The 12,500-nt window shown below is 44.7% G+C and overlaps 2 protein-coding genes across 18 annotated transcripts in view; one reads left to right on the forward strand and one right to left on the reverse strand.

Annotated features, from left to right (window-relative positions):
* LOC108414887 (S-antigen protein-like) overlaps window positions 1–7,299 on the forward strand; it is a 13,464-nt gene extending 6,165 nt beyond the window's left edge. For 2 of the 16 annotated variants that reach the window (XM_037533607.1, XM_037533606.1), the window contains 6 exons: window positions 1,217–1,407; window positions 1,611–1,644; window positions 1,819–1,841; window positions 2,000–2,033; window positions 2,477–2,626; window positions 3,969–7,297. In XM_037533607.1, the coding sequence (XP_037389504.1) occupies window positions 1,217–1,407; window positions 1,611–1,644; window positions 1,819–1,841; window positions 2,000–2,033; window positions 2,477–2,626; window positions 3,969–7,006 (3,470 nt within the window). In that variant the 3' untranslated portion in view covers window positions 7,007–7,297. Of the gene's footprint in view, window positions 1–1,216; window positions 1,408–1,610; window positions 1,645–1,818; window positions 1,842–1,999; window positions 2,034–2,476; window positions 2,627–3,968 lie in introns of all 16 variants that reach the window. The other 14 variants (XM_037533615.1, XM_037533621.1, XM_037533619.1 and 11 more) reach the window with 14 other exon arrangements.
* A 5,174-nt stretch (window positions 7,300–12,473) lies between these two features.
* The window catches only part of LOC108415168 (integrin alpha-X-like), an 81,900-nt gene continuing 81,873 nt past the window's right edge, over window positions 12,474–12,500 (reverse strand). For both annotated transcript variants that reach the window (XM_037533720.1, XM_037533719.1), the window contains exon 30: window positions 12,474–12,500. This exon is cut by the window's right edge. The gene's annotated coding sequence lies outside the window, so the exon portion shown is untranslated.

A 12,500-nucleotide genomic window follows, 5' to 3' on the forward strand; every position in this document is an offset into this window, starting at 1 on the left:
GAGTCAGATGAAACGACAGCAAAGTCTATCATTGACCTCTGACCCAAGGAGCTCTGGTAGCATGTACACTTATGAACATCCTTGTGTTTGAACTTGGTGTTCGTTATGGACAATCCATGCCTGGCACAGAAGTCCAATAACAATTCACCATTCGGGTTTAGAACGGGCCGGCCGTTCTTCCCAATCACGCCTCTCCAGGTCTCCCAGTCATTGCCAACATGAGCATTGAAGTCCCCCAGTAAGACTATGGAGTCTGTAGGCGGGACCCTCTCCAGAACCCCGCCCACTCGCTCAAAGAAGGCCAAATACTCTGACCTGTTGTTTGGTGCATAAGCACACAAAACAGAGTTTTCCTCTCTGCGATTTTAATTCGCATTGAGGCGACCCTCTCATCCACCGGGACCAACTGCACAGCCGCCAGGCCGGGGACTCGTGAGTATCCCCACTGCCGCCTGACGTCTCTCACCCTGTGCAACCTCTGAGTAGGAGAGGGACCAACCCCTATCAAGGAGTTTGGTTCTAGAGCGACACTGTGGGTGGAGGTGAGCCCAACTATATCTAGTTGGTACCTTTCAACCTCCCGCACAAGCTCCGGCTCCTTCCACCCCAGTGAGGTTACATTCCACGTGCCAAGAACCAGTTTCTGCCGTAAGGGCCTAGGCCGCCAAGGGCCCCCCTGCCTGGCTCTCACTGCCTGTGCAGCACTGCGGGTGGTGGGCCCACATGGTACCCCCACATTGCCTCTTCGGGCTGAGCCCGGCCAGGTTACGTGGGCTGCCCGGCCACCAGGCGCTCGCTGGGGGACACTACCCCCAGGCCTGGCTCCAGGGGTAGGTCCCGGTGAGCTACCCCGAGGGTACACGAGAATGACTGACTCATATACAAATGTCATAATGTTGTTTTCTGAGCGATTTACACCCCACACACTTACAGGTTCTGAGCCGCTTGTCCTCCTGGTTGGTGGTGGCTGCTGGAGCCTATCCCAGTGTTCACTGGGTGGAAGGGTCCATCACGGGGCAGAAACTCAGACATACACATTCACATTCTAGTATTTACAGTCTAGGTCTGGTATTTACAGTCTAGGTCTAGTATTTACAGTCTAGGTCTAGTATTTACAGTCTAGGGCTGGTATGTACAGTCTAGGTCTAGTATTTACAGTCTAGGTCTAGTATTTACAGTCACGTTGTCATTGTTATAGCATCTTTCTTTGCTACAGACTCCAAGCCTGCGGTTCTAGTGGTTCTCCACCACACATTTAACCCAGACTGCAGTGTTCCAGACAGCAGCAGAGCAGTAACCAGAGAGAGAACTCTCACTGTGGACTGTCTGCTCCACGTGGACAGAGGACTCCTGAGAAGCTGGAGGAACCAGGCAGCTCTGGATAAAGTCACAGACTGGATAAACCAGGTATTTAATCCTTCAGTTGGATTCATATCTGTGTATTTGATTCAGAAATATATTTTCATTGTTTTTCTGAATCGTTTGATGTACATAAATCATAATAATCTGTATAATAATAATAATAATGATAATAAGCACAATATAATCTATAGCACTGTATCACACACACTGCTTCCTTTCTTAAGGCTGATCTTCTGGTTTCTCTTTAGATAAAAGACCTAAAGCCCAAAGCCTCACAGCAATGTAAGTACAGTGTATATTACAGTACTGACGATTCTGTTTTATTCAAACTCCATCAGTATAATTTTTCTTTAACTACATCAGAATAGCTGAAGTTTTATAGCTGATCAACTAGCTGGACTTCTTATCTGTTTAACTTGTTTTTTTATTCATCCACCTGCATATTTTCACTCTCAGCTACCAAAGACCGGCAGATCCAGGTGAGTCTTTCAGCTTTTAGAGCTCTGAACACTGAGAGGAACGTCAGGATCTGGCATGAACTTTAGATCCTGAAACTCAAATAAACTCCTGATTAAAACTGATGATGTTTGTTACATAATAGAACAATCAGTTATTATTTTCTACAATCTTCCATCAGGAACTGACAGAACAGGTGAAGAGGCTGAAGCGAGGTGGGTGTGGTCTCTATCAGCCCCTACAGGCTCCTCTACAGTCCATTCACTCTCAGACCAACAGTGATCCAGCATCTTTCACACTGATAATCACCCTCACACACACACACACTCACTATTACAGAGGAGCACAGACCTTCTTAGTGTTTCATTATTAGTTAACCACGGAACATTTCACAGCCCCACATCATGAAGTCTGGTAGGGTCAGTAAAATGTAGACAGAGCACACATTATGACCGGACAGTGAACGACTTCTGTTGCCTATTTTACTGTAACAGTAAATGTACAGTAATGACAGTGAGAGCGTCTGAAGTGGAGCTGGTCCGATTATTTTGGAGCAGAAATACAGCTGCAAGTTAAAGAGGCTCAAACTGAGATGATTCAAACTGGGTTCCTTTCAGAACTTTAAACTTGATTCTGTTCTCATTTCACAAAAACACAGATCTGAAAAAACAACAAGACGCCTACAGACGGCAGGAAGAGGAGGAGAATAAAGTGCTAGAAGGGATGAGAGAAGCTCTGAAGAATGAACCTCTGAAGAACAAAGCTCTGAAGAAAGAAGCTCTGAAGACTGAAGCTGTGGAGTATGAAGGTGAGCGATGTTGTGTTTTATCTATTTACAGTGTAAGAGTGTGAAACTAAAGCCGACCACAGAAGTGAGTCCTAGTCCTCCTGCAGTTCCTGTGAACACCAGCTTCGGCTCTCCAGAAGGTTCTGACAGTGTGTGGTCAGTTCTGTCTGTGATCTGGAGCTGGTTCTGGGCTGCAGGACGTCTCCGAGCTCTGATCATGGAGCTGTTAGAGCTCAGAGACTGAGCGACTGTGAATGAGCCCTTTAACATTTTCACCTCCATCGTTTAATCAGCTCAGATCTGCTGGTCTTTTATCTCCTTCTGCTGTGAAGCGGTCAGTCTCCTCTCTCTCTGAAGGGTCAGTGTTAAACCTCATCAATAACTCTGATCAGCTCTCAGAGCAGCTCAGAGAGTTTTACTGGAGTTCGAGTCACTCGGACGCATCACTGAGTTACTGCTGACTCCACAGTTCATGAAGGTCAATCAGCAGATGAACCAGTAACTGACCACCTTTTAACTTGACACTCAGCTTCTTACAAAATCACGTGTTTTATGTATATTTGCTGTAATTAATTTATTCATGTTTAATTATTTATTTTTTCATCATTGGGCTTATTTGTCTTTTTTTAACTGCTGGGGTTTTTCTACATTCTAATGAATTATTTTTGCTTCACTTACTTTTATGTTATTTTAGGATTTGTAAGCACTTTCAAATGTTTCAGTTGTAAAGTGTTATATAAATAATAATAAAAATGCTTATTATTAATATTATTAGTAGTAATAACAATAATAACTTGTCCAATGTTTTATTTAATCAAATTAAAATTATGTATAGCACAAAATAATAATACAATTATAATGTGTATAAATATAAACAATATATATTTTTATGATAGCACAACATTTGTAGTTATTACAATTATTATTATTATTAATATTATTATTATTAGTAGTAGTAATGCCAAGGAATCTGCCTCTACTTGGAGATCTCCACCACTCACAGACAGAAAGCACCTCTGTAATACGTTCTAGCCTCATATTGACCTTTTTAAGCTAAAGTCAATTCTAGAAGATGGTCAGTCTTTCTGTCTGTGAACGTGGAGTCCGTTCATTCTGTGTGAAGACAGTGAGGCTCTCCACCTTCACAGCTCTTAAAGTAACAGGAGCTGATCTGATTGGCTGCGGCACTATGAATAATGTATTCACTCTGACTCCGCCCCCGCGCTGTAGATGCTCTGCTGTGTGGTGGGGTGGAGTCTGCAGGGGTGTGTTAGAGTGATGCCCAGACCAGAAATCACTAGACAGAAATGACTAGAAATCAGAGCCCAGTCACTGAAACTGGGTGTGTGTTTTTCCCTACAAGGTCTCTGTGTTGTCTCAAGTCTAAGGATGCTGTGGATGGGTTTGGGGAAACCTGGATCTGGGAAAAATGAAGCTGGAAACCCCAGTAAGGAGAGCCAGCCAGGACCATCAGCACCACAGCAGAAAGGAACTGGGACAGATGCCTTCGACTGGTCTAAAATTCAAAGGACTGAACTCAGAGAGCAGCAACTACTTAAAGAAGACATTCCTGAACCTCAAAGACAAAAAGATCTGCAAGAAACCAGGAGGGACTACAAGGAGCAGGTGGAGGAGATCAGGAGGGTTTATGGAGCACAGACAGATCAGATCATGATCATCCTCCCAGATCTAGAACAGGTCATTTGGGTTCCAAAGCCCAAAATGCAGAAAATGCTGAGCAGAAAAGATGCAAAGATAAATGAGGAGCAAACTGCAGAGACGGATTCAAGTTCTGAGAACCAGCCAGTGCAGGACGCTGGACAGTCAGATGGTCAGAGCACTGGACAGTCAGATGGTCAGAAAAGGGTGCAGTCAGATGCTCAGAAACAGGTGCAGTCAGATGGTCAGAAACAGGTGCAGTCAGATGGTCAGAGAAGGGTGCAGTCAGATGGTCAGAAAAAGGGGCAGTCAGATGGTCAGAGCACTCGACAGTCAGATGGCCAGAAACAGGTGCAGTCATATGGTCAGAGCACTGGACAGTCAGATGGTCAGAGCACTGGACAGTCAGATGGTCAGAAACAGGTGCAGTCAGATGGTCAGAAAAAGGTGCAGTCATATGGTCAGAGCACTGGACAGTCAGATGGTCAGAAACAGGTGCAGTCAGGTGGTCAGAGCACTGGACAGTCAGATGGTCAGAAACAGGTGCAGTCAGATGGTCAGAAACAGGTGCAGTCAGATGGTCAGAAACAGGTGCAGTCAGGTGGTCAGAGCACTGGACAGTCAGATGGTCAGAAACAGGTGCAGTCAGATGGTCAGAAACAGGTGCAGTCAGGTGGTCAGAGCACTGGACAGTCAGATGGTCAGAAAAGGGTGCAGTCAGATGGTCAGAAACAGGTGCAGTCAGATGGTCAGAGAAGGGTGCAGTCAGATGGTCAGAAAAAGGGGCAGTCAGATGGTCAGAGCACTCGACAGTCAGATGGCCAGAAACAGGTGCAGTCATATGGTCAGAGCACTGGACAGTCAGATGGTCAGAAACAGGTGCAGTCAGATGGTCAGAAAAAGGTGCAGTCATATGGTCAGAGCACTGGACAGTCAGATGGTCAGAAACAGGTGCAGTCAGGTGGTCAGAGCACTGGACAGTCAGATGGTCAGAAAAGGGTGCAGTCAGATGGTCAGAAACAGGTGCAGTCAGATGGTCAGAAACAGGTGCAGTCAGGTGGTCAGAGCACTGGACAGTCAGATGGTCAGAAAAGGGTGCAGTCAGATGGTCAGAAACAGGTGCAGTCAGATGGTCAGAAAAAGGTGCAGTCAGATGGTCAGAGCACTCGACAGTCAGATGGCCAGAAACAGGTGCAGTCATATGGTCAGAGCACTGGACAGTCAGATGGTCAGAAACAGGTGCAGTCAGATGGTCAGAGCACTGGACAGTCAGATGGTCAGAAAAAGGTGCAGTCAGATGGTCAGAGCACTCGACAGTCAGATGGTCAGAAACAGGTGCAGTCATATGATCAGAGCACTGGACAGTCAGATGGTCAGAGCACTGTACAGTTATATGGTCAGAAAAAGGTGCAGTCAGATGGTCAGTGCACTGGACAGTCAGATGGTCAGAAAAAGGTACAGACAGATGGTCATAGCACTCGACAGTCAGATGGTCAGAAAAAGGTGCAGTCAGATGGTCAGAGCACTGTACAGTTATATGGTCAGAAAAAGGTGCAGTCAGATGGTCAGAGCACTGGACAGTCAGATGGCCAGAAAAGGGTGCAGTCAGATGGTCAGAAACAGGTGCAGTCAGATGGTCAGAAACAGGTGCAGTCAGATGGTCAGAGCACTCGACAGTCAGATGGCCAGAAACAGGTGCAGTCATATGGTCAGAGCACTGGACAGTCAGATGGTCAGAAACAGGTGCAGTCAGGTGGTCAGAGCACTGGACAGTCAGATGGTCAGAAAAGGGTGCAGTCAGATGGTCAGAAACAGGTGCAGTCAGATGGTCAGAAACAGGTGCAGTCAGGTGGTCAGAGCACTGGACAGTCAGATGGTCAGAAAAGGGTGCAGTCAGATGGTCAGAAACAGGTGCAGTCAGATGGTCAGAAAAAGGTGCAGTCAGATGGTCAGAGCACTCGACAGTCAGATGGCCAGAAACAGGTGCAGTCATATGGTCAGAGCACTGGACAGTCATATGATCAGAGCACTGGACAGTCAGATGGTCAGAGCACTGTACAGTTATATGGTCAGAAAAAGGTGCAGTCAGATGGTCAGTGCACTGGACAGTCAGATGGTCAGAAAAGGGTACAGACAGATGGTCAGAGCACTCGACAGTCAGATGGTCAGAAAAAGGTGCAGTCAGATGGTCAGAGCACTGTACAGTTATATGGTCAGAAAAAGGTGCAGTCAGATGGTCAGAGCACTGGACAGTCAGATGGCCAGAAAAGGGTGCAGTCAGATGGTCAGAAACAGGTGCAGTCAGATGGTCAGAGCACTCGACAGTCAGATGGCCAGAAACAGGTGCAGTCATATGGTCAGAGCACTGGACAGTCAGATGGTCAGAGCACTGGACAGTCAGATGGTCAGAAAGGGGTGCAGTCAGATGGTCAGAAACAGGTGCAGTCAGATGGACAGCAAAAGGTGCAGTCAGATGGTCAGAGCACTGGACAGTCAGATGGTCAGAAACAGGTGCAGTCATATGGTCAGAGCACTGGACAGTCAGATGGTCAGAGCACTGGACAGTCAGATGGTCAGAAAAATGTACAGGCATGTGGTTTGTGGGCTGGGAAGCAGGTGGAGGGTCAGGAGGACGAGGTGATGAGTTCAGACACCATCAATCGTGAGGAGAATGAAGGAAATGACACAGTCAACACTGAGAGTCCAGGAACCTTCTTCCAGATGAGGCTGGGAGGAGTTTAGCTGTGGTTTCCAAAAAAGTTGGGACTCTGTGCAAAATGTAAATAAAAACAAAACGCAATGATGTGGAGATCATTTACACCCCATGTTTAATTTACCACCACTCAAAGACAAGAAGTCAAATGTTGAAACTGAGAAATTGTTTTTTGAAAAATATTTACCCAATTTAAATTTGATGTCAGTAACATATTTCAGAAAAGTTGGGACGGGGACTCAAAAGGCTGGTAAAGGTGTGTGGTGCTAAAAAAACAACACCTGGTGTTTGATTGGCAGCAGGTCAGTAACATGACTGGGTATAAAGAGCATCTCAGAGAGGCGGAGTCTTTAGAGGAGGAGGGGTCACCACTCTGTGAAAGGCTGCACCATCAAATAGAGCAACAACTCAAGAAGAACGTTCCTCAACATAAAACAGCAAAGAGCTTCTGCTTTTCATCGTCTACGGTGCAGAATATCATTAAAGACTCAGAGAATCTGGAGAAATCTCTGTCTGTGAGGGACGAGGCTGAACACCAGGATCTGCTGGCCGTGATCTTTGGGCCCTCAGGCAGCGCTGCATTAAAAACAGACATGATTCTGTAGTGGAAATCACTGCATGGGCTCAGAAACACTTCTGAAAACCACTGACTGTGAACACAGTTCATCACTGCATCCACAAACGCTGTTAAACTCTAAAACACAAAGAAGAACCCAAATATAAACAGGATCCAGAAACGCTGCCACCTTCTCTGGGCCTGAGCTCATTTAAAATGGACTGAGGGGAAGTGGAAAAGTGTCCGGCGGTCCGACGGATCAACATCTGAAATTCTTTATGGAAATCATGGACACTGTGTCCTCTGGGCTGAAGACCACTCAGCTTGTTATCAGTGGTCAGTTCTAAAACCAGTATTGATGATGGTTTAGGGGGCATTAGTGCTCATGGCCTGGGTGACAGTCAGTTCCCAAACACTGACAGAGAGCTGTTAAAGCAGAGGTGATGGACAGAGCGGTAAACACGCCCCCGTCCGAACGCCGTCATCAAAATGGACATATATTTTTCAAAAAACACTAAATGTCTTAGTTTCAACATCTGATTTGTTGTCTTTGTACTATTTTCAATTAAATTTGTGGTTTAAAGGATTTGCCCATAATTGTTTTCTCATTTTGTTTATATTTTGCACAGCGTCCAGACTTTTTGTGAACAGGGCTGTTTTCTGTATGTGGTATGAGCTTCTCCTTCAGCTCACATGCAGTATAAGTGACCATCATTCAGCTGCAGGTTGTTTATCTTTAACCTGCAATAAAGTAAAACTCACTCAGTTCCTAAAAGTTGTCAATGTTACATTAAATAAAAGCACATAATTCGTTAATTACTCTTGTTGAAATGGATTTTTTCCAGAATGAAATGAGGCTTAAAAACGTGAAGCCTTTGAGGGGGATCCACATTACATACAGGTAAATGTCTGAATGGTAATCTAAGATGATGCTCCTGCTGGACTCATGGTTGTTCATGTAAATATTTAGAGGATGAGCAGATCAGTGCATACAGTGTTTGATGTGTAGGACCACAGCTCCTGTTTAGTATGGAGACACTTCCAGGAGCAGAGGGCAGGAAAAATGGCCACCCAGCCTGAACGGCTGCTGAGAAGGACTTAAGTCTAAGACGTGGCTACCGTGCCCCGCTGGCACCAAACGCCAACGTACATGTGTGCGTTTATATTTAGGCTGCCTGTTTGAATCATAATTATGTGTCATATTCATCTTTCTGACCAAATAAGGTTAGACATAATCCAGAGAACCCGCACAAGTCTTAATACAACATATCTTGATATTTGACTGGAATCACTTCGATGTTTGAAGATATTAGTGATAAATAATGAACATGTGCAGTTGCAGGTTTCCGTGGTGACGAGCTGCGTTATGAAGAAACAGGTGAGTGTTGATGAAGAGAGCAGGTGAAGGATGTTGGTCAGAAACTCTTTCTGTCCGCTGTGTCCAGTGTGAACGTAGAACAGGCCCTCATCCTTAAACTTGGTTGACCCCCAAACCCTGCCTTATAAATTACTGTAAACGGCCAAACGTTCACATCAAATCGGACGGCTTTCACTGCCCCCTACAGCAGGAGACCCCAAACACCCGCAGCTCACAACCCACAAAACCCACCGGGAGAGGTTCTGTGACCCACGGGAAGATTTGATTGGCCTGATCATTTGAAATACAGGAAAATATAAATAATCAGATAATCAGATTTCGCTAGACTGATTTTGCCTAACCAATATGTAAATATATATTGTGTGTGTGTGTGTGTGTGTGTGTGTGTGTGTGTGTGTGTGTGTGTTCTTTAAGGTACTCAAACACATCCTCAGTTACAATAATGATTTTAGGGGCTTTTGTACCTTTTCATGACCTAACGTTTTAAAAATAGAACAATCAAATAAAAAGTCAATGCAAATATCATTTATTCCCTAAATTCACTCACAAAAAAGAGTCCAAAAATTCAGGGTTTAAATCTGGACTCTGTCCAGATCAGAACCACCAGAAACAACCATTGTATTTAGAGCTTTGTCCATTTTTTGTGAGTTTATGATGTTTTGCAACCACTGACTGCCCAAAGCCGTACCACCACTGACCACTAGAGGGCCTCATTCTACAGACTGAGAGTCTCTGTTCTAGAGGAAAAGCTAAAACGCTGAACTTCACAAACAGAAGAACCTTAAACTGAACATTACGCCACTGGACTGTAGATGTAAACTGTGTATGAAATTAGTGATAATCTGCCCCAGAGATAATCTGGATTAAGTAAATTTATCTTTTAAAAATATGGTTCTTCAAGGGTTCTTTAGTAAAGAAAATTACGTAGAACCATGAACATGATTAAAGGGTTCTTTGCATACTGAAAGGGTTCTTCAATGGTTCTATATAGAACTAAAGGGTTCTGTTATTATTCACGTGAAGACTGAACTCTTTCTGGTGCTATGTGGAACCCTTTTCAAGAAGGTTCTGAGCCATCTACAGCACATTCTCCATTCATTTGAAGAACCATTTCATGATGCAAAGATCATTTAAATCATGCAAAGCATTCTTTGAGTGTTCTAGGTTCTATATGGAACCATTTTCTTTACTGAAGAACCTTTGAGGAACCTCCTTCCTTAAGTGTGTGCTTTAATTGTCAGTGATAAAGGGCGGTGCTGACCCTGCACTGTCAGTTCGGTCAGTTTGGGAAATAAATGGGTTCTGTTCATTAGACCTACCCAACACCTAATACTCACCCTGGCCCTAATCCTAACCCTCACCCTAATCCTAATCCTAACCCTCACCCTAATCCTAACCCTCATATGTGTTTGTCATGGTGAGTGGTTGTTTAATCTAAAAGGACCCTCAGACTAAAGCGTCACCTAAAATCTCTTTACATTAAAGGTGCAGTAAGTGATTTTAATCCAGCATTTTTTCACTTCAAAATCTCCTCAAGGTCAACAAAGTGTCTTGAACCAAATGCCACAACACTATTCCAGCCAATCAGCAACAGGGGTGCATGTGCACAGGACAGGGGGAAGGGGCGGGACTCAATAAGGAATGATGGAGAGAAACAGCCAAAGAGGAGAAGATCTGAAGAACAAAGATGGAAAAGTTCTTAGATCAGGTGAGGGAGTTTCAGCGGCGGGGACACCTGAGAGCTGAAAGGCATGAAAAGGGATGAGGAGGCTGCTCTGACAGGTGGGTCACTAACTTATTTGAGTTCAAACATCAACATTCTTCCTCCAGAATCGCTTACGGTACCTTTAACTCACATTAGCCGTGATGGACGTTTCTGCGCTGCCCTGTAAAGTGACTTTGTTCAGAGTTGGTTGTTTTTCTCTGGACAGTGATGATGATACGATGTTTGCTTGTAAAAGATACTTAATCGTGTATTTGTTCATTTTACTGCAGTTTACTGTTCAGTCCTGCTAACGATCTGGACGTTTCATCTTTAACTACTAATCCTGAAAACATTCACCCCATGACTCCGCCCCCTGCCCCCCCCCCCTCCCCCTCTCCCTCTCCAGTATCTACAGCTGTGTGATTAAGTTGTCAGTGTTGATGTCTAAACTGTCCTTGTCGTGTTTTTGTGTCTTTGTGAAGTTCTTCCAGCTCGTTAACCTGTTGTTCCCTGTTTTTGGCGCCAGCACTGAGGATCATCTCTAAAACAGTGGAGTGGAGCTTTCGAGCCCCCCAAACCCCCCAGAACTGAACTCCACACTCGGTGACTGAAGGGCTCAGTATTGCTGTAGAACAGAGTTCAGCTCCTCTGCTTTCACAGCATTTCACCACAAACTCTTTTACTTTATCAGGCGTTATTTTTACGTCTCAAACTGACCGACCGTCAAAAAAAACGTCTTCCTGTTGCCACAGCCACGCTGGTCAGTGTTACAGGAAGTGGAAGCTGGCTTTCAACATGGTCAGTCAAATGATTATAAATAAGCAGTAACTGCTCAGTTCTGTAAAAGTGTCACTGTTGGAATGAAACCTGTTCTCTGACCTCACTGCAGTTAAAATCACCAGCGGCTCTGAGAGAATTTCACCACGAGCAACACAAATGACCAAAAATCCAGTCACGCTAACTGACACCAGGACACGGGGCAGTGCTGTGCTGCTCTTCTGGGGGCACGAGGTTCAGATCCAACAGTGACGGATTGTTTCTGCAGTGAAACGTTTAATTAATCATTTCTAAACCCTAGTGTGTGTGTGTGTGTGTGTGTGTGTGTGTGTGTGTGTGTGTGTGTGTGTGTGTGTGTGTGTGGTGTTTCACTTCACGGATGGGTTAAATGCAGAGGTGGAACTTCCCCGTTTGTGGGACTAATAAAGTATCACTTAACTTATTTCACAGTGAATACTCCAGCGTTTCCCTGGGAGGAGAAGGTTTAGGCTCTAAACTGAGAGACTGAACCCGCACGGCTGAAGATGTAGCTACGGATTAAAGTCTAGTCTCGGTCTAAACTGCAGCAGCGACTGTGATTCACCTTTAATATCCTGTTCAGTGGATTCCGGTTTGGGGCAATGTTTCCCACTGCAGTGGATCCTGTCCTCCAGTTAAACAGTGATTTACTGAACAAACACGGCTCAGAGCACAAAATCAGATCACCCCCTCATTTGCATATGCATTCAAACTCGCATAGATTATTCTAATGAAGCATTTATTGGCATTTACCCAGACTGGTCGTGAATAGTGACGGTGCTGCGGTGTGAAAAGTGTAACATGGCTGATGTCGTTGTTTCTGAGACGCTTGTCCACCGATCGGAGGCGTCAGCTGCGGTTCTTATTCTTTCGGGCAGCGTTGAGTTTCCATCTCTCACTTCATCAAATTTAGAATTATGATCGACAAAATAAACAATTACTTATTCGTGTTTAGAGGATGGGTTCCTGAATTTCACCACAATTTCACCTGTTCCTGACGTTCCCACCTGTTTGACCATTTTAGACTGAAAATCTGAAAAAAGGCCAAAAAAATTCTCAAAATCCAACAACTTTAAATAATTTTAATAC

The sequence above is a fragment of the Pygocentrus nattereri genome, chromosome 23 (assembly GCF_015220715.1).
Source record: "Pygocentrus nattereri isolate fPygNat1 chromosome 23, fPygNat1.pri, whole genome shotgun sequence".
Taxonomy (NCBI): Eukaryota; Metazoa; Chordata; class Actinopteri; order Characiformes; family Serrasalmidae; genus Pygocentrus; species Pygocentrus nattereri.